This window comes from Ciconia boyciana, chromosome 1, assembly GCF_034638445.1.
Source record: "Ciconia boyciana chromosome 1, ASM3463844v1, whole genome shotgun sequence".
NCBI classification, from domain to species: domain Eukaryota; kingdom Metazoa; phylum Chordata; class Aves; order Ciconiiformes; family Ciconiidae; genus Ciconia; species Ciconia boyciana.
In genome coordinates this window covers 86,886,449-86,906,723 of record NC_132934.1, presented here as the reverse complement: position 1 = coordinate 86,906,723, position 20,275 = coordinate 86,886,449, and the positions used below count along the sequence as shown (strand labels likewise).

Here is a 20,275-nt window from a genome sequence, read left to right as displayed (position 1 = left end):
AGCTGCTGTTTCCCCCAACATGTTTCCATGGCAAGAGGGCACTATTTGAATTGCAGAACAGGGAACCTCAGAGTTTTTGTCAAGGAACTTCTGTAACCCAGTTCTGTCCTAAAAGAAGCCAGAGACCTAAATTATTTGACTGCCCTTTCCTCTGCAGTTTAAATGCCATGTGATGAAAACAAAGAACAGTAAAGGCCACCACGGGCAGAGCAGAACTCTGGTAACAGATTCCCCTTCCTCCTCAGTGCTCCTCCACCTCCCCTGCAGCTGGGACCTACCAGGTGAATTTGTGCGATACCTCCACAACTCCTAAAGCTGCCTTAGGACCCCTCTGCCAGATGCAGCTGCTGTGCAGATCCTTTCATCTGCCATCCAGCTACACAGAGTGGGTGGTGTCACGTAATGGGGAGGGGCCTGCGGTGGAGAGGATCAGTTATCAGGTGCTCTCTCTGAGAAGAAAGGCCACCCCACCATCAGGCTCTCTGAGAAGAAAGGCCACCCCACCTGCAGTCCAGCTTTTCTGTATCACATGATGTCATGGAGGCCTTTCCCATTTGCCCAAGCATTGAAAGCATCTCTCTCTCTCTCATCCTTTGTTTGCTGAGGCAGTGGGAATATAAGAGCATGGGAGCATTTTTCACCCGAGTATCTACAGTGCTGAAGTATGTCGAGTGCTGCATGAGAAGCACCTTACAGTAGGTGATCTGATCTGCATCAAGTACAGCCTAGAAACAGGTGGCTGTAATTCAGTGGTCAATTTAAAAACACAACTCTAAGCACTGTTGTGATTTTACTGCATACAATTTGCAAAGAAGAATATCACAGAAGAGAGATTTGCTCTTTTAGGGGCAGTTCCTAAAGACCTCTGAGATCAGAGACCCAGAACACAGTGTACTGTATAAGACCAGTGAATGACTGCCAAGGAATTGAAAGGAGATGCTGGAAAAGCATGGAGGCAAGAAAGGATGTGGATCCCGTTGTTAACACTTCCTCCATGTGCAAAGAAAGCATGCAGTGCACTGGCATTAGAAACAGTTGACCATACAGCCTCTAAAAGGCCTTAGTGTAAAAGAAGTTTGAGAGGCATGGGTATCTCAGCTGCTGCTGCATGCTCAGCTGTTAACACTGTTGTCTTTTTCTCTTTTGCTTAGCTCAACACTGTGGCAGCAGATCGAAGTTTCACAAGCAGAGACATTGAATTGGGTGCCATGCAGCTGAACACAGAAGTGTGCTCCATTGGGAAGCTGTCTCGCCGGGGCTTCTACTTGGCTTTCCAGAACTCTGGGGCTTGTGTAGCGATGGTGTCTGTACGAGTGTATTACAAGACTTGCCCGGAGGCAGTGCGGGGCCTGGCCCATTTTCCAGAGACGCTAGCAGGTTCAGAGGGGCTGACAGAAGTGCCTGGGGTCTGTGTGGAGTATGCAGCTGAAGAAGTGGGCTCTCCCCCCAGGATGCACTGCAGCACTGATGGGGAGTGGCTGGTACCAATGGGCCGATGCCTTTGTGCTGTGGGATTTGAGGAAGTTGATGGGAGCTGCGTAGGTGAGTATGCAGACAGACACTGGCTGTAGGCCATGGGAGAGGTTCCAGGGAGCTAGAGATCAGAGCATCTGTAAGCATAAAGTGGGATTAGGGGAGTTAGTGTGGTCTACTTCTCTCTTGCCTGCCCTCTGTGCCTGCCAGGTGTATCTTATACCTTTCCTCCCCTCCTTAGCTTCTCTTTTTCAATTGTGATTTTTCTCCTCATGTGTCAGGTGTAAGACCTGCACACACCTCTCCACTCCCTCTTGGGCTTCATCCAGGAGCCTTCAGCTCTGGAGCTAGTTTCTGCGAGCTGTAACTGTGTGATTGACACTGACTCACTCAACAACTGGTTCCCAACCCTTAAATGGCAGCCTTGTTCTCTCAGGGCAGATGGGTCAGATGCATGGAACAGTGTATTTGTTCCGTGACTAGAAAGCTGAGAGCTGGAGGGAGGCAAGTTTCTCCTCTGTGTCCCCTTCTGCTTGGACTGGGGTGGCTCTTCTGCCATGGGAAACCATGTAAAGCACACTGCACAATATTGTCCGTGCCCGGCTCATTTCTGAGGAAGAGCAGTTAGCAGGCATAGGGGTCACTGGGGTACTGGAGCCACAGGGCGAGCCAGGGTTGTTGAGGCAAGCAGTGCAGGGCTCTCCCTTTGCCACAGAAGGGACAAGATCCAGCTTCTTAGGGCAACTTTGTGTGTTTGTCAGGGAAGAGGCTATGTGTGGTGTTTTGGGGGATATGTATTACTGCAGGGAGAGAGGTAAAAGACAGCACATCTCTGCTCTTGTTGTCAGAGCCATATGGCACAAGGCTAAGACATATAGAAAAAGGAATCCATGCATGGCTCAGGGTTAGTGGGTGCCCTGTCTCTCTGCTTTGTTCTGCCTTTGTTCCGCTACAAGGATCTAGTGCCTCTATGAATCCCCACTGCTTGCTGCTCGTTTCACTTGGGGAGCTGGTGAAGGTTGAAGCACAAGATCGTTTTCCCTTCTCCAGCAATCCCCTCTCCTTGCATAGCTCAGCCAGTTTTTCCACTTAGGTGCTACAGAGCTCTCCCCGCCCTCCCGAGAGCACTCCCCCGGGAAGGGGCAGGGAAGCTGTCATGTCTGGACAAGCCCTGACTGCTATCACAGCACAGGTTCATTCTACATCTGTGCTTTATCCCACTCTGCCCAAGTACAGCTGCAGCCAGAAGTGTCTTTTGTAGGATCAGTAGGGACTGGGGAGGTCTCCCAGGAGAGGAAGGGAAGAGGGGAGAACCTAGCAGGGGTAGAGAGATGTACTTCATGTTCAGAGTGGTGTCTTATTGGAGGATCAGAGAAGGTGAATGTAGGTTGCCTGCTGGGCAATATCTTGGGGTCCTCTCCCTCAATGGAAAAGACCAGGCATTGTGCAAAGGACTGGGAACAATCCAGGTCAGGGTAAAGACTGAGGTCACAGCTTCTACTTTGTCCTCAGAAGATGAAGGACTTTTCCTTCAAACATGAAAAAGGGGGCAGGATGGAGGAAGACCTTTTGGCAGTGTCTTCTGGTTCTGACTTTTGCCTTAAGTAAGAACCAAAAAAAAAAGGAAAGCTGAACTACAACCCTTGCCTCATAACAAGGAGGAGAACCTGACCTCTGTTACAGGACAGAAGGCAACAGAAAGCCAGAGGTCAAGGTACTGAACTAGTTCACTCATCCTCTCAGTGAATTCCCAGCCGTATAAAGCTCTGCTGGGTACATAATGGCTCAGCCATCCCATGATGCCAGAACAACTGTGCCTGCCCCAGAGCATTACATCTCAGCCTCTCATAGCGTTGCAGACTTTGCTGCCGATAAACCCAGAGCTGCATGATTAACTTCCTCAAGTATGTAATTGACAAAGCCTGGCTGTGCCCCTGGCCTGTGTTCTGGTTCCTTGATGGGCTCCGCGGGGTGGTGGGTGAGCCGAGCTGCCTGTCAGCTCAGGTCTGGCATCTGCAGGCTGCCCAGTGCTTGCTGACAGTCTCCCGATTAGCACCTGTAGGAATAAGGAATGAAGGGAGGGCCCCAGCCATCCTCTCTGCCCCCTGGTGCCTGGCGAGCAATGCTGAACAGGCCCTTTCCCAGGCCTGTTTTTCCCATCTTGTCGCCTGGAGCGGGTGCCCAAGGGCCAGGGAAACCAGGTGCCAGGGGCCAGAGGGGCTGGGCGGGAGCTGAGGCTGCGAGCTGTGCACCTCCCCCGCCGGGTGCGCTCCTGGGGGAGCCGAGGGCAGCTGCTCATCTGCTTCTGCCCAGAGAGCCCAAGGCCCCCAGGGAAGGGAGGCAGGCGGTGATGGGAGCCGGGTTCCCCGGCCTACCGCCCGCCGGGCTGCGCCTCCTCACCCCGTCATGTGGCAGGCCCGTGCCGCGGCCCGCCGGCGTCTGCTGCCGGTGTCCCCACCCCCGGACCCGCGGGGCGCTCCGGGGGAGGCTTCGCACCAGGGCGCCTCGCCGGTGCTGTGCAGCCACCTGCCGGCCGGTGCCGATACGGCGAGTGCGTGGTCTCTAGTTGCCGAGGCGGGGGAGCCGAGGCGCCGGGTGCCGCCACCGCAGCGCCTCGTCAGGCCGCGGCCCGGGAGCAGCGGGGCAGGTCGTGGCGGCCGGGGCCGGGGGCTCCGCCATGAGGCGCGACGGCCGCTCCCTTTTGGGCCCCGAGGGCTCTCCCTGGCTGCGGAGCTGTGCTGTGTGCGCCGCTCCCAGGGTGCCGGTTGGGGCTGGCCTGGCCTTGTGTGGCCCGCCGGCCCGAGACTGGATGGCCTCATGCGAGCTGCCCTCGCGCTGTGCTGCGCCCCGTCCCTCCCACCGGGCCCGGGGCTGGGACCGTGCTGGTGTCTGGGTCCTGCAGGCAGCAGGGTGCCTCCTCTCCTGCCTGCACCTCTTGACCCCCTTTAGTTTATTGGCCTAGACACAGCCGTAGGTGATGTGATCTGATTCGGCCAGCTGGTGCCTGCCCGGTTACCTCCTGGGTTTGTCCCTTTGCCTAGATGCCCCCCGTGCAGTTCTCTGCCTGCACTCTCTCTCCCTATGAGGTGTGCTGACTCCCTGCCAGGCAGCTCTCCTGCTTGAAGGGTCTCAGCACCACTGGTGAGTAAAGCGGAGACTGGACGAGGCAGCAGATGTGGACTGCGCTGGAGCAGCACTGGAGCTTAGGCCTGGAGGAACAGAGGCCTAACAGAGGCTTCTCTTGGGGTCGGAGCTAACTGTTCTTGCAAAGGTCCCCAAACCCAAATTTCCCTAATTTACTTGCTGAATGTCTCAGCCTGATAATAAGAGAGTGTGTATGTCATCCCATATTTATGGCAGGTAGTATTGTCTAGGGAACATCAGAACCTCTGTGTTATACAAGTCTGTGGCTGTCAAAGCTCTCCTGACCCAAACTGATCCAGTGTCAGGAATTTTGAAATCTTATGCTGGAGCAAAATGGCAGGAGGCCACAAAAATTTCATCCTCACTCCAGCATGTAGAAGTGCTCTCAGTCATGAGCAGCCTAGCGATAAAAGTAACTTTTCTTCTTCTTGCCTGTTCCTGAAGAAGATTATTTGATCTTGAATATAAATGGAATCTCTTTGGGCTGGTGACAGTCAGTGCTTGAGCCTTGTAATTCTTTCAACAGCCTTTGCAATCATTGTCCACATAACTGTATGATTGTAGTTCAGAATGACAGACTTGTTCCCGAGTGGTTCTGTTATCTCCCAAAATTGGAAGGTGCTGGTTGCTCCTGCTTCATGTGATTATTTCTCCTTTCTGTGCTCTTTAGGCTTAACTGCTGCAAATCCTTTTGGCCTGTGTACTGTCATAGTATCCCCAAATGGTTGTGTGATGGTATTACTATGCAACTGGTAGGCCAGTTCACATCATCCAGTGTTAACAGGACAGTCTGCCTGCCATCCCAGGGACAAGAAGGGGGACCAATAGGAATGAGATGAAGCCACTTCTCTGATGACAATCTAGAGAGAGATCTCAACGTACAGTGAGGATAATGACTCCTCCTGAGACTAATGGTGAGGAGTCTTGTTTGGACTTTGTTAGTGGAAATTTTTTTAGGTCCCTCAAGTGTTCCTCTGTGTCACATAGTAAGAATAGCTGGATTGTTTTTTGTCTTCTGGATAAAGGATCATTTCCTATGTTATGCTCCACCACAGTAAGCCATTTGTGTCAGGCTCCTGAGCAGATGGCTTTGGAGTGTTCTCCGTTGGGATCTCCTGAGGGATTACACAGCACATTGTTGCTTTTATAGTGCAATATGAAAAGGCTCATTCCCTCAATGCTCAAGTTAAACGCAAGGTGGTAGCTGTGGCAGAAAATTAGTGTATGCATTCCTCAACCATCTGATTAGTGATAGGTTGTTTGTTTCTTTAGTTTAAGAACATTTGATGAATTCATTTAGCACAGGCTGGTAAACCATTAAATTCACAGGTTACTTCAACTTCCCTCACTCATTTTCTTCTTGCTACACACCTATAGAGGTGAAGAACTGACCTTGACATAACTGGTAGACAGACCAGTGCTCCTGTAGATCAGACTAATAGTAATGCAGCAAAAACAGAGTGTCAGATGTTATACTTAGAGAAAGATGTGGCTGCTTATTTTTGTAGACCTGGAAATAGAAAGCATGTGGCACCTATTCTCTTGCAGTCTGTGTTGGCTCCATAGGCAGTTACGCTCAATGCCGTGAGGCAAACTGGTAGTTATGTGGATATTCCCCAGGGCCCTGCTAGGTGATGCTCTGGTACAAGACTTGAAATCAGAAAAGATGCTTCTGCTAAAAAGCCCACTGTCTTTCCCAAATGAAGTCAGCAAGCAGAGGACTCTGAGGAGTACAAGGACTTGCAGCTAGTATTTACAGCTCTTCTTTATGGTGTAGAAAGCTTGAAGGGCAAGGTGGGGACCAGTCTGGGTCTTTCAGCATAATGTTGAAAGAAGTCTCTGAGGTTGACCAGCTTCTGTTTTCAGACAGCATCCATGAGGAATGAGATTCTCCTTCTTCAGTCTACAAGTCCTATCATAACATTGATCCTACCTTGAGTTTACATCTCCTCTCTGTCTGCTCTGAGAAGATGATTGGTCTAGGTGACCTCCAGGGGTCTCTTCCAACCTAAATATTTCTGTGAGCTAAGCAAATGGAAGAAAAGCAAGCAGATAAAGGAGTGTTCAAGAAGCTGAACAAAACTAGCGGGTGGTTTCTTGTTGATCTGGGTTTATTGTTGATCTTATGTTGACTTGTTTGTCTCTTCACAGCCTGCCAGCGAGGATTCTACCGTCACTCCCTGGAGACTAAACAATGCCTGAAGTGCCCCCCCAACAGCTTGTCCAATGAGTCAGGGTCTACATCTTGTTCCTGCAATGCAGGCTTCTACCGAGCACCTTCAGAGGGCCAGAACATTGCTTGCACCCGTAAGTGGCAGATAGAAAGAAAGAACAATATCTATACAGACTGGGGGATGAACTTGTTGAGAGCAGCCCTACAGAGAAGAACTTAGGGATACTGGTGGGCAAAAAATTGGACATGAACTGGCCATGTGTACTTGCACCCCAGAAAGCCAGTTGTATCCTGGGCTGCATAAGAAGAAGCATGGCCAGCAGGTCAAGGGAGGTGATTCTCTCTCTCTACTCTGCTCTGGTGAGAACCCACCTGGAGTACTGCATCCAGCTCTGGGATCCCCAGTACAAAAGAGACATGGACCTGTTAAAGTGAGTCCAGAAGAGGGACACAAAAATGATCAGAGGGCTGGAACACCTCTCCTAATGAAGAAAGGCTGAGAGAGTTGGGGTTGCTCAGCCTGGAGAACAGAAGGCTTTGGGAGATCTTATTGCGGCCTTTCAATAAATAAAGGGGGCATATACGAAAGATGGAGAAAGACTTTTTACCAGGGTTTGTAGTGACAGGACAAGGGGCAATGGTTTTAAACTGAAAGAGAGGAAATTTAGGTGGGACATATGGAAGAACTTTTTTACGATGAAGGTGGTGAGACGCTGGAGCAGGTTGCCTAGAGAAGTTGTGGATGCCCCGTGTTTGGTAGTGTTCAAGGTCAGGTTGGATGGGGCTTTGAGCAACCTGATCTAGTGAAAGATGTCCCTGCCCATGGCAGGGCGGTTGGACTAAATGATCTTTAAAGGTCCCTTCCAACCCAAATCATTCTGCGATTCTATGAACAAGGAGATGGGAGGAAACAAAGCATTGGGAAATGGGGATGAGAGATCAGAGAGGGAGAGGCTGGGGGGCGGAGGGCTCCATTCGAAATGCATCAGCAGATGGGAAACTGCCACAATACTTTGGGTATTAACAGCTGGATCTAATACTTTCTTTCATGCTTCTTGTAGGCCCCCCCTCAGCTCCCCGCAATGTCACCTTCTCCCTTATTGGCACGCAGCTGAGTCTGTGGTGGCAGCCACCCAGCGACCACGGTGGGCGAAAGGACCTGACTTACACAGTCTTCTGTCAGCGCTGTCATTTCCTGTCATGTGAGCCGTGTGAGGCTGGTGTGGTATTCTCCCCCAGTGCTTCTGGTCTCACTAAACCTGCTGTGGACGTGGATGGCCTAGAAGCTTACACCAACTACACATTTGCTGTGGAAGCCCGTAATGGTGTCTCAGGAATGGGACCTGCTCCACAGAGAACTGCTCCAGCTCTCTGGGTCGCAGTTGGACATGCAGGTTAGCAGAAGCAGAGAGAAGTTCTTCCTGCTAATCAGGAAAAGGAAGAGGAATCTCTGTGAATGTTTAGGCTTTCTCCATCTTCTCCTCCTGTCTGCCACGTGTATTGGTATGGTATGATAAGGAGTCTAAGGTACCTCTGCCTCTGGCATGTAAAGTCCATCAGTCATATTCCTTGCAAGTCAAAGCAGCAGTAATCATTACCCACCAAGAGCTATGAATCCAGCAAGGATTTAACAGAGGTGAGGAGGATAAAGCCCTCGCTGTCATACACTAGTGTAGTCCAGCCTAAGTACTGTTGCTTGTGTGACAGGAAGAACAGGGACTGTGGCATGAAATATTTCCCATGACTCAGATATTGCAAAAAATCTGACTAAACATAACAGAAACCCTGCTGTAACTGAAAAAAAAAAAAAGCTTTGAAAGCATGGAGAAACGAGGATGTTCAAAACATGCAAGTTCTTGACACATTTCTGTAGTTTAGCTTCAAGTTGGCTAGTTTGGCTGTCCTGTGAATACTTTCCAGAGCGCTGTGAAATGTGATTATAGAAAAGTGACATCACAGTGCTCAGCAGCCCTTGGTGCTTTCCCCAGGTTCTGATTTAGTGACAAAATACAACTTTTCTCCCTGGCGCTATGCGGGGGCAGCACAACTCTGAGCTGGAAAAGCAGAGCTACTTGTGGCTTGCCTCATCACTTCCTGGCGATGAAGGACAAGGAGAGAACCAGGCTTGACTCTTCAGTCCTTGCAGACTGTTGAGAATTATCTTATTATTCATGAACAGCATGCATTTGCAGTTAGCTGAGAGATTTTGAGCATTGAATTTCACTGTACCCTTATGAAATGGAGCTGCATTCATAAATCACATAGGATAGTTGTGTTACTGCTGCTGTAAGAGCATAAAATCCTAACATTTCTATTTCAGATTAAACAGTTTCAGTGCAGTGCTGGATTAAATGTAATTTCTTGGAACACTGATTTTATTTTGAGGGCCAAAGTTATGCTTCCATTGTTGGGGTAGAAGCATACTATTCATGGAAAGCAATTAATTACAACCAGAGACCTAATTTCCCTTTCACCACAGAAGAGAAAGATGAGGGAGGGCCAGTGGCAATGAGAGTCAATTCCAGTTGCATGGTATGACCAGAGAAGGAAAGAGAGCTTCTGATGGAGAGATGGCCTAGTTTGCATTATGTTTGTATTTCTTCCTGATGTTCTCTGTTCTCTCCCCTGCAGCTCCAGTGACAGTATCCCAGTTTATTCTGACACAAAGAGATGACAGTAGTCTTTCTGTTTCTTGGCTTGCCCCACGGCAGCGCAGCCAGACCTCAGTGGAGTATGAGGTCATGTTCTTTGAGAAGGTGAGGCCTGCCTTATTTGTTCTTCTGCCTTTCACCCAAAGGGGTGGAAGTGTCCTCTTTGTTCAATGTGTATTTGTTACTTGACCCTGTTTGATTTCTGCAGGGAGAGGAGGCACGTTACACAGTGAAGCACCTTCTTGAGCCAAATGTCACGCTGACAGACCTGCAGCCAGACACAGCCTACCTGCTTCGTGTGAGATCCATCACACCCCTCGGGCCTGGGCCCTACTCCCCAGAGCAGGAATTCCGCACCCTTCCACCAGGTAAAGGACAACCACTGGTATCTCATTTGGGAGAAACTCACTTCGCCATCAGATTGTATATTCACATGGTACACGTATCTCTTCTGCTAGCTGTAAGGTACAGACACCACACTCCTGAGTTTCTTGTTACCAGGGCTAAGCCTGTTGCTTTGTAAAAATGTAGAACAAGGAGACATTTATCCTGTTTCCTTGCTGTCATATAAAATCCACTTGTAGTTTCCCATTCAGAAATATCAGTGTCAGGTTTGTGTGTTGTACTGGCAAATTACTTACCAGCTCTTCATTTAGTTCTCCTGAAAGACATTTTGATTCTGGCTAATGTTTCTAAGTTTGAATATTAGCAAAATGATTACCATATGCCTCCTTTTGTGTGAAAGTTACTAGTGAAAAGGAGAACTCAAAGGACCTCACCACTAATTTTTTCCAGCTTTATCATTTCCACTGTATGTAACAGCCCCTGAATGTAACTCTACCCAAAAAGATGGTATGTGCCACTGAAAGTTTTCCACTAAAGCACAAAGTGTAGAAGGCCAAGCTATTGAGGCCACAAGGAAGACCTTTCTCCTATGTCAAAGAACATCTCATACAACCTCACGTCCAACCTCCTCTTTCCCTGGGCTACCCAGAGACTTCCCCTTTATAAAAAAAGGTCTATAATGGAGTTTGCTCTCTCTTCATTCCACACATTCACAGATTGTCCTATTGACCCTATGGATAATTTTAGAAATATATCTGTTGAAATGATGCCTTTGAAAGGCTAGTTTTATTGTAATGAAATAAGGACATGGAAGAAAGCAAAGGCTTAATGTAACTAGATAGTTAAGTTAACTGTTTAAAAGCTGATAAGGAGTTGTGATATCATGATTGGAATATTATTTAAAGATTGGGCTTTTTTTTGCACCAGGAGCTTTTGGTAAAATTTTCATGAAGTCGCAGTGCGACTTTAACCAATGATCTTTAACCAATAGAATACCGTACCACAAAGGTTCTGTGGAAAATATGTAAGTTAACAATGTACCTGAGGTGGTTCTGATTATAAAAGGACATGTTAGAAAATACTTTTCATCAAGATAATGCTTTTTTTTAAAATAAAAGTTGATCACCTCATCATGCCAAGACAAAGGTATTTTGAGTATGGAAGGGATTAAAAAGAAGTGCCAGCACAGTTTCATTTGGTGTGAGTTATTCTTTGATAATACCAGAAGCATTGTTTAGCTGTAATGGTCTAGGGATATTGGTGGAACAAACTTTGCAGGGAGAGGCTTTTTTTTTTAATCTGAACTTGAGAATTTAGATCCCTTAGTTTCCTGCAGAAGTGCTATGTACCTAAAAGCTTGTCCATTTTATTAATAAAAGATATTATTTCACCTTCCAAATCTTGCCTTTTTGATTTTAACAAGAAAGAACATTAGCTCTGCCTCTTGATTTCTGCTTAACTAAGCTGGTGATTTTTACTAATTTTAGTGGGATGAGTCAGCATCAAATTGAGCAAGAATAACAAGTGTTAATTAGGCTTTACGGATGCTGACCATTGGGCTGCATGTTAGGAAACACTTCCAGACACAGTTGTCTGTGTCACACAAGCTGTTCCTTACTTTAAAATCTGCTCATTTATTGAAACAATTTCTTTAGGAATTTTCTTTCTTCTGGATGTTTTCCTGAATCTCTTTAGGGAAAATATTAAAAAGTGTAGATTCTTATTAGATATGGATATTAATATTTTTCATTCATGTGCTTTTAATTTTTAAAAATAGTTTTTTAAGTTACGGGAAATAAGGTTTAAAAACACATACTTCACCAACAGAAGTCATTTAGCATTTCCTCTGATGAAGTCAAATATACTGTATGGAAATGGATGGCTTTAGCTTGAGAATCTAAATGGAATAAGACAACCTGTGTTATGTGAATGCTATCTGAATGATATCCAATCACAAAATGAAACCACCTGACGCTTAGTTTTGAGAACGCAGGAATATGATGTTAGACTGCAAGTTCGTAAGTCAGTACCTGCTTGTTTCAAAAGTCCTAAGCAGACAGTGGCTTCTCCGTAGGACTTTGCCTAATTACCTTAGTGTCAGGGTAATTAGGCAAAGGACCAACCCCAGATGTTGATGGAATGGGAGGGGGAAATTAATTTCATAAACAAGAAGAGAGTCAAATTAGACTGCCGGGGAAAATCATGTGTTTGCTGTTCCATAGTCTAAATCAGCTACTGAGCAGGAAGAAGGGTCTGATCTGAAAGAGTAGTCAGAGAGGAGTGGGAGGGAAAGAACAGCTGTTCTTCGTTTTTGAAAGTGTCATGGAATTTATGTGGGAAACTGGGCATAGGGATAAATTACTCAACTAGAAGACCAAGACTGTAGATAAAAGTCAACCAGATACCCACCAGAAGGTGCTCCATGCACATAAATAAGAATACGACAGGACTCAAATCCGGTGGCTCTCCTGCCTGGAAGACAAATGGCCATAGCTTACCTAATACCATTGGCTGGTAGAAGCTGGTTGCTACATTCCAGACAAACAGTTCTTGGTCTTTTAAATTACATGGCCTTTCTCTTTGTTTCTGCAGACATGGGAGCTCTGTCTGGTGGAGTCATAGTCTCTATTATCTTCGGAGTTCTACTATTTACTGGGCTGCTACTGGGACTTCTCATCTTTCGGCGAAAGTAAGTGTGGATTTTTGGTATTGAAAAAGGTTTAGATGTAAAAATAGCTGAGCTACGGGAGCTTGAGAAAGGGAGGGAGGCCCTGATTTCTCACAGGATATTGGATAGGTAGAGGTTAGTTAAGAGAAGAAAGAGCAAGACTGGTATGCTGCAGCAAGATGGAATGAGTCTCAGTAAGTAATTTCAATTAGCAGGACTGGAGGAATTGATATGTCTGTAAGGTAGGGCTTGCTGCTGAGGACAAAGGAAAATATGGTGATTTCTCAGTTTTGTTATAATCCAGCACTATCATACTGTTATCATGACAGATGAATAAAAATATTGTTATGGTACAGTCATTTCTATAGCTGCTGATCAATTAAGTGGGCAATACATGTATCCAGTCATTTCAAACCATTTTCCATATACCATTACTTTAGTGGTCCTCTACCCAGATACAAAATTCTACTTCCTTTCTAAATGTCTATAAGGCTGCTATTGTTTTGTTTTAAGAAGATCAGGTATTGTACTGAAAGTGTACAGAAAACATAAAATAAATAGAAATTAATCTGTAATTCAGCAAGCAGAAGGATGAACAAAACTACCTGCATGAAAACAAAGCTCCATTTCTAAATGTAAATGAAGCATCACATTTTCTTGCTAGCTGTGCTCTACCAAGTAGGTGCAGTGTCTGGTTCCTATTTGCTTTGCACTACCTTGAACTCTGTCCCTGACCAACTAGGGCAGACACCCTGGAAGTCTTGCTTTATTCTTCGCTATCTGCTGACCATTTTATTTTCATGACTGCTTCTTATGTTCCAGGCAGGCTCATCGGAGACAAGCACGGCCAGATTACAATACTTCAGGCTTTGATCGAGGTGAGCTTCAAAGGGGTAGTAGAACCAGGGAGAAACCTAGAATGGGCTGGAAGGAATGAAAAGAAACAGTAGTTTCAAACCAGACACTGGCATGGATATTCTGATATAATTTGCCTCTTCCCATAACAGCTCTAGTCTTCAATGTATGTTTGGTAGATTTGTTTACTGCCATTGTCAGAATCCTATGGATTCCCCTCTGCTTCTGTAGCTTTGCCCTACAAAGCTTGTCCAAAGAGTTGATGGGTTAATTTGCTCTTTTGTTTCCCTTTACCATAGAGAAAGTCTGGTTGAAGCCCTATGTAGACCTGCAACCGTATGATGATCCCAGCAGAGGGGTGCTGGAATTCACTAAGGAACTGGATGTCTCTTGTGTCACTATGGAGAATGTAATTGGAGAGGGTGAGTTGCTGCTCTCCCCATCTTTCAGTTCCCCCACACTATTATTTTGCTGCCTATTCCTGAGTTCATCTGTGACCTTTTGCCTCTGGTTGTCCTCAGGGGAGTTTGGGGAGGTCTATCGTGGGTCCCTGCGGCTCCCGGGGAAAGAACGTATCGTGGTTGCCATCAAGACCCTGAAGCCGACATATTCAGACTCACAGTGGTGGAACTTCCTGCGCGAGGCAACAATTATGGGGCAATTCAATCACCCAAACATTGTGCGTCTGGAAGGAGTTGTCACCAAAAGTAAGAGTGTGTGGGAGAGAGTCCTGGAATGAGAGCAGAAACTGGCACATTTCTCAGGCCTTTCTTAGAGAGGATGCTGTCAGAGAGGCTGTGCTGGGAGAAGACAGGCATTGTCATGTTAGCCTATGGTAGAGAATGAGGAAGGGAGGAGAGGTATGGATTTCCAATAGTCATGAGGCAGTGTTAGGAGAGTTCTTCTTGGTTCGGTGAGTGGATGAGAAGTTGGGATAGTGTAAGGGATGCTGTAAGGTTATATGTGTGACACAAGGAGGAATACAAAATCATTGGGGGATGCCTAAGGAGAAGGGTCAGACAGCTATGCCAGTGCAGTGGGGATGTTGGCTGGGGTTGGATACGGTTCTCTGAGTTGGGGCAATGTGGAGAGCATTGAAAGGCAGGAGTAGGAGAATTGCAAAAAGTCTGACACCTTCTTTTCTTCCTCAAGGGAGGCCAATGATGATCATCACTGAGTATATGGAGAATGGAGCACTGGATACCTTCCTCCGGGTGAGAGACTCCAGTAGGCTTGCGTACTGCTGGAACTTGCACTTGACCTGGATTTAGGACCCTAAAAGAAGACTAGAAATAAGACCCAGACATCCACTTACTTTCTGGTCACTAACATTTCCAGTCTCAGCAGTTGAAGCTTGATGCCGTCCAGTTTGCTCAGTGTCAAGAGTGCTGTCTTTGGTAGTTGAAGTGCAGGTGCCTAATGGTGACTCTGGAGACCACCACCAGTCCCTTAGTGAGAACCTGTTGGGTCCTTTGGGCTGCAGCATTGCCTTTTTGCTTGTTCATCAGTGCCCACTTTTGCAAGTTGATAAGGCCAGTCACTAGAAACCAAGCAGATTGATGTCACTTGACCAGGATCTTCTCTCACTTCTTCTTCCATGCAGGAGAATGAGGAAAAATTTAGCCCTGTACAGCTTGTGAGCATGCTGCAGGGAATAGCCTCTGGCATGACCTACCTTTCAGAACACAACTATGTGCACCGGGATCTGGCCGCTCGCAACATCCTTGTAACACGCAGTCTTCAATGCAAGGTGTCTGACTTCGGTCTCTCCCGAATATTGGAGAACGATGCAGAGGGAACCTATGAAACCAAGGTAATGCAAAAACAATCTCTCAGTCTTGTAAATGAACTGTAGTCTCAGGGGGATTTGGATTCTGCCAGATAAGAATGGCAGAATTTCTTCACAATAGGAAACACCAGGCCAGGGGAAGATTTGGATGGAAAATCTCTGAGGAAAACCCATAATAAAACTGCAAGTCTGTCGTGGTTTAGCCCCAGCCAGCAACTAAGCACCACGCAGCCGCTCGCTCACTCCCCCCTGGTGGGATGGGGGAGAGAATCGGAAGAGCAAAAGTAAGAAAACTCGAGGGTTGAGATAAAGACAGTTTAATAGGGAAAGCAAAAGCCGTGCACGCAAGCAAAGCAAAGCAAGGAATTCCTTCACTACTTCCCATGGGCAGGCAGGTGTTCAGCCATCTCCAGGAAAGCAGGGCTCCATCATGCGTAATGGTTACTTGGGAAGACAAACGCCATCACTCCAAATGTCCCCCCCTTCCTTCTTCTTCCCCAGCTTTATATACTGAGCATGACGTCATGTGGTATGGAATAGCCCTTTGGGCAGTTTGGATCAACTATCCTGGCTGTGTCCCCTCCCAGCTTCTTCTGCACCTGGCAGAGCATGGGAAGCTGAAAAGTCCTTGGCTAGTGCAGCAACAACTAAAACATCTCTGTATTATCAACACTGTTTTCAGCACAAATCCAAAACATAGCCCCATACCAGCCACTCTAAAGAAAATTAACTCAATCTCAGCTGAAACCAGGACAGTATCCACCCCTTATTCCATACCATTTACGTCATGCTCAGGTCTCACACTATCCAATACATTCTCATTACCCACCGTCACCCTTCCCATCCTTTGATATAATACACACATATCATTCCCTTAGTCTATGGACCACCCCTACAAAATATTTGTAAAATGTCCACAAAATGTCCACTGAGTTCATTTAGTCCATGACTTTGGGCTTCATCTCTTATGGTTGTTACTCAGGACAGGAGAGGTGGTGTGTTGCTTGGAGTTGTTGGGCACCAAAGCCAGCTCAGGTCAGGTCACTGCTGCACTTGCACTGCTTCTTGTAAGGCTTCTCCTCCATTGGTTCAGGTGGTTCCGGCTGTAGTAATTCCTATAACATGCAACTCAAATCATGGGTTACAACAATTTAAAGGTATATCCATTACAATCTCCACCCCTGGTCCCTTTGGACCAGGATATAGGGTTTAACATTGCAATGAACTCCTCCCCTTGCTCCTAGCCTGGCTAGCAACAAGGGGTTCCTGCTATAGTAATTCCCACAACATGCAACTCAAATCCCGGGATACAACAATTTAAAGGTATTTCCATTACAATCTCCACCTCTGGTCCCTTTGGACAGACCATCAGGTTTAACATTGCAATGAAGTCCTCCCCTTGCCCCTGCTCCAGCTTGGACTTATCCACAGAATGTAGTACCTTCAGAAGTAAACTTGCTCCAACATGGCCTTATGCACAGCCACAGATGGTTCAAGGTGTACCTGCTGCAGCATGGACTTCATCCACAGCCACAGATGCTTCGAGGTGTACCTGCTGCAGCATGGACTTTATCCACAGCCACAGATGCTTCGAGGTGTACCTGCTGCAGCATGGACTTCATCCACAGCCACAGATGCTTCGAGGTGCACCTTATCCAGCGTGGACTTATCCTTGGGCCACAATCCCTTCAGAGGGATACCTGCTGTGGCACAGACATAACCATGGCCACAGACGTTTCAAGATATACCTGCTCTGGCATGGACTAATCCATGGGCACAGACGCTCTGGGGTGTCCTGCTCCCACGTGGATTCATCCACAGGTCACAGTCCCTTTGACTCGAGTTCACACCGGAGTTCCAGCCTGTCCAGTACAGCAGCACAGAAACAGCAGTGATGTCCTGGCCATCTGCCAGCCCAGGCGCAAGGCTATTGCTGTTATCAAAATGTTCCCAGGCACAGCAGAGTAAGATGATCAGCAGTACAGCAGCACGGCAAGCAGTGAAAGCAAAAAGCAGCCACTACCAAGCCCTAGACTCTAACATACAGTAAGGCAGGCAAGCCCTATGGCAAGCACAGAAGCCTGCCGATTAATAGCTTAACAGCAATAACAGCTATAAATTTTATCTAGCACATTCCAATCAAATCCGTCATTATCTCAAACCCTTAGAGCCCCACGTTGGGCACCAAAAAGGACTGTCGTGGTTTAGCCCCAGCCAGCAACTAAGCACCACGCAGCCGCTCGCTCACTCCCCCCTGGTGGGATGGGGGAGAGAATCGGAAGAGCAAAAGTAAGAAAACTCGAGGGTTGAGATAAAGACAGTTTAATAGGGAAAGCAAAAGCCGCGCACGCAAGCAAAGCAAAGCAAGGAATTCCTTCACTACTTCCCATGGGCAGGCAGGTGTTCAGCCATCTCCAGGAAAGCAGGGCTCCATCATGCGTAATGGTTACTTGGGAAGACAAACGCCATCACTCCAAATGTCCCCCCCTTCCTTCTTCTTCCCCAGCTTTATATACTGAGCATGACGTCATGTGGTATGGAATAGCCCTTTGGGCAGTTTGGATCAACTATCCTGGCTGTGTCCCCTCCCAGCTTCTTCTGCACCTGGCAGAGCATGGGAAGCTGAAAAGTCCTTGGCTAGTGCAGCAACAACTAAAACATCTCTGTATTATCAACACTGTTTTCAGCACAAATCCAAAACATAGCCCCATACCAGCCACTCTAAAGAAAATTAACTCAATCTCAGCTGAAACCAGGACAAAGTCACAGTGTGGATGATTCAGGAGGTGGTGCTTTTCTGTCTGGAGTCCGTGTTGATTTTGTTTGCTAAGAGATTCAGAGGGATTGTGGTTTTGCAATGAGAAGCAAAATAAGAGGTCTGATCTTTTGGACTCAATTAACTAAATCTAGCTTTGAAGATAGCCCTGCTGTGATCAGGGGTTTGGACTAGAGACATCTGCAGGTCCCTTTCAATGAAAGTTCCAGTGATTCTAATGTCTGGTGTCATTCAAAGTAGGGCTGTGACTGGTGTCAGGCTCTTACTCCCACAGCAGTGGTTTTGTGTAGCATTCAACTGAACAATGGGCTTAAACTCATTCAGTTTCCAAGAATGTTCCTGTCGTTTTGAGAAATTTCCCCAGGGGTGGTTACACATCACTTCAAGTGAAGTGGGCCCAGTCTTTGAACCACTTTGTAAGCTCCTTGTATAAAAGAACTGGAGAAATACAACTCAATGATACACGCTGGATACGCTATGTCTCTGTTCTTTCACAGGGTGGTAAGATTCCCATCCGATGGACAGCCCCAGAGGCCATTGCTCATCGGATTTTCACCTCAGCCAGTGATGTCTGGAGCTTTGGAATTGTCATGTGGGAGGTGCTGTCATTTGGTGACAAGCCATATGGGAACATGACCAATCAAGAGGTAACACACTGAGCTCAAGTGCTGATTTTAAAAAATAAACAAGGCATGTAGGCCCAGCTTTTGTAGAGCTCCTTTGGCCTGCGGTCTTGACGTTCTTTTGAATGCATAACTACTGTGTCTCCCTCCTTGCTAAAAATCAATGCAACCAAGTCAAGGGCAGTAAGCGTTTGGGCCTCTGAACCATGTTTGGGTGTCAACAGCAATGAGCCGAATTAAAGACTGGTTAAATCAGCCATGGCCTTTGGGTCTGGAGATGTTTTCTGTTGTTCCTTCCTCTGGCTCTGGAGTATTATGTCTGGTCTGGTACTCATTCTAGGTTCAGCACATCTGTGAGGTTAGCACATGCTGTTGAAATTATTCCTCAGAGTCTGGTTCCCCTTTTCTCACTGGGCCTGTACCAGGGTCATTTGGTCCTCACTTCTCATGAACACGTGCCCTGAATGGCAAATGGGAGCTAGGCTAGTAAAGGATTGAGAGTGCCTGCATATGCCACTTCACTTTTTGACACCCCTTAGGTGTCCCGATCCTTTGCTGTGCTGCCCAAACCCTACTTTATACAGATGTAATCTGCTTCAACCCCTCCCTGACTGCACACTGTGCAAAATGGTGAACTGCCTGCTCCCAGCCCCACAGAGGTCTCTGGGTCCTCTTTTGCATTCTCTGCTCTTGGCCAGATTTCTCTCCTCTGTGCAGGTGATGAAAAGCTTAGAGGATGGGTGCCGGCTCCCCCCACCTGTGGACTGCCCATCTATCCTCTATGAGCTCATGAAGAGCTGTTGGTCACATGATCGGATGAGGAGGCCTCATTTTCAGGAAATCCAGGCACAGCTGCAACATTTCATCTCAAGTCCCCAGCTCCTCCGGCCTGTTGCAGACTTTGATCCCAGGTGAGCAGGCTGTCATTGGAGGAGGAGAGGTTAACTGGGAGATTTTCACCTCCCTGTCTCCAGCAGGAGGAGAGGTAGTGCTAGCAATGAAGGCTGGCAAGAGGCACCTTGAGTACTCTGTGCAGAAGATAGTAATCATCTCTCTCTCATGGTGACAGAGGGCATATCCATTGGCCTGGGTAGTCTTATCTCACTGTGCAGAGAGCAGATAAGTTGGCCTAGCTCTGGCAGAGGGTGCTTGCCCTTTAGCTACTATCTCATAGTACTGGACATTCAAGGTAGTTGCCTGGCTAATGAGGGTTTTATCTGTCTTTAGGGTAACACTCCGGCTCCCCAGCTGCAGTGGATCTGATGGGATCCCCTATCGATCCATCCCTGAGTGGCTGGAATCCATTCGCATGAAGCGCTACATCTCCAACTTTCGCACTGCTGGCCTCGACACCATGGAGTCCATTCTGGAGCTCACTGCTGAGTAAGGGCAGGCTAAGATCCCACAAGGCACCCCTGGCTGTGCTACAAATAGCTGTGTCTGTCCCTGTGCTATCTGAACAGGCGCTCATATTTACTTGGAAGGCTTCTCTCCATCCTTCTCTACGTAGCTGAATGGAAGTGGACTGGCATCTTGCCCTATCAGCCCAGAAAAATTGGGATCAGCCCAAACTGTGAGACTAATTCCCTAACTGTCCATGCTTGAGGCTCTTCAGGGGCCTGAGCTGCTCTGAACTCACATCAGACACAAACAGAAAGGGGAAACAATAGATGGCAGGCAGTTCTCTAACCTGACCATCTCCCCACCCTTGTAGGACTTCATAAGAGAATATTCTTGCCTTGAACTCCAGATGGGCTAGTGATATTCCTCCCACATCA

The 20,275-nt window shown here is 47.3% G+C and overlaps 1 protein-coding gene across 4 annotated transcripts in view; it reads left to right on the top strand.

Moving 5' to 3' along the window:
• Window positions 1-20,275, top strand: part of EPHA1 (EPH receptor A1) — a 37,801-nt gene that overhangs the window by 16,036 nt on the left and 1,490 nt on the right. For all 4 annotated transcript variants that reach the window (XM_072879443.1, XM_072879435.1, XM_072879424.1 and 1 more), the window contains 14 exons: window positions 1,152-1,542; window positions 6,769-6,924; window positions 7,852-8,184; window positions 9,422-9,546; window positions 9,650-9,809; window positions 12,379-12,475; window positions 13,277-13,332; window positions 13,609-13,731; window positions 13,831-14,016; window positions 14,462-14,523; window positions 14,913-15,122; window positions 18,372-18,521; window positions 19,215-19,408; window positions 19,725-19,880. In XM_072879443.1, coding sequence (XP_072735544.1) covers window positions 1,152-1,542; window positions 6,769-6,924; window positions 7,852-8,184; window positions 9,422-9,546; window positions 9,650-9,809; window positions 12,379-12,475; window positions 13,277-13,332; window positions 13,609-13,731; window positions 13,831-14,016; window positions 14,462-14,523; window positions 14,913-15,122; window positions 18,372-18,521; window positions 19,215-19,408; window positions 19,725-19,880 — 2,399 coding nt within the window. The remainder of the gene's footprint in view (window positions 1-1,151; window positions 1,543-6,768; window positions 6,925-7,851; window positions 8,185-9,421; window positions 9,547-9,649; window positions 9,810-12,378; window positions 12,476-13,276; window positions 13,333-13,608; window positions 13,732-13,830; window positions 14,017-14,461; window positions 14,524-14,912; window positions 15,123-18,371; window positions 18,522-19,214; window positions 19,409-19,724; window positions 19,881-20,275) is intronic.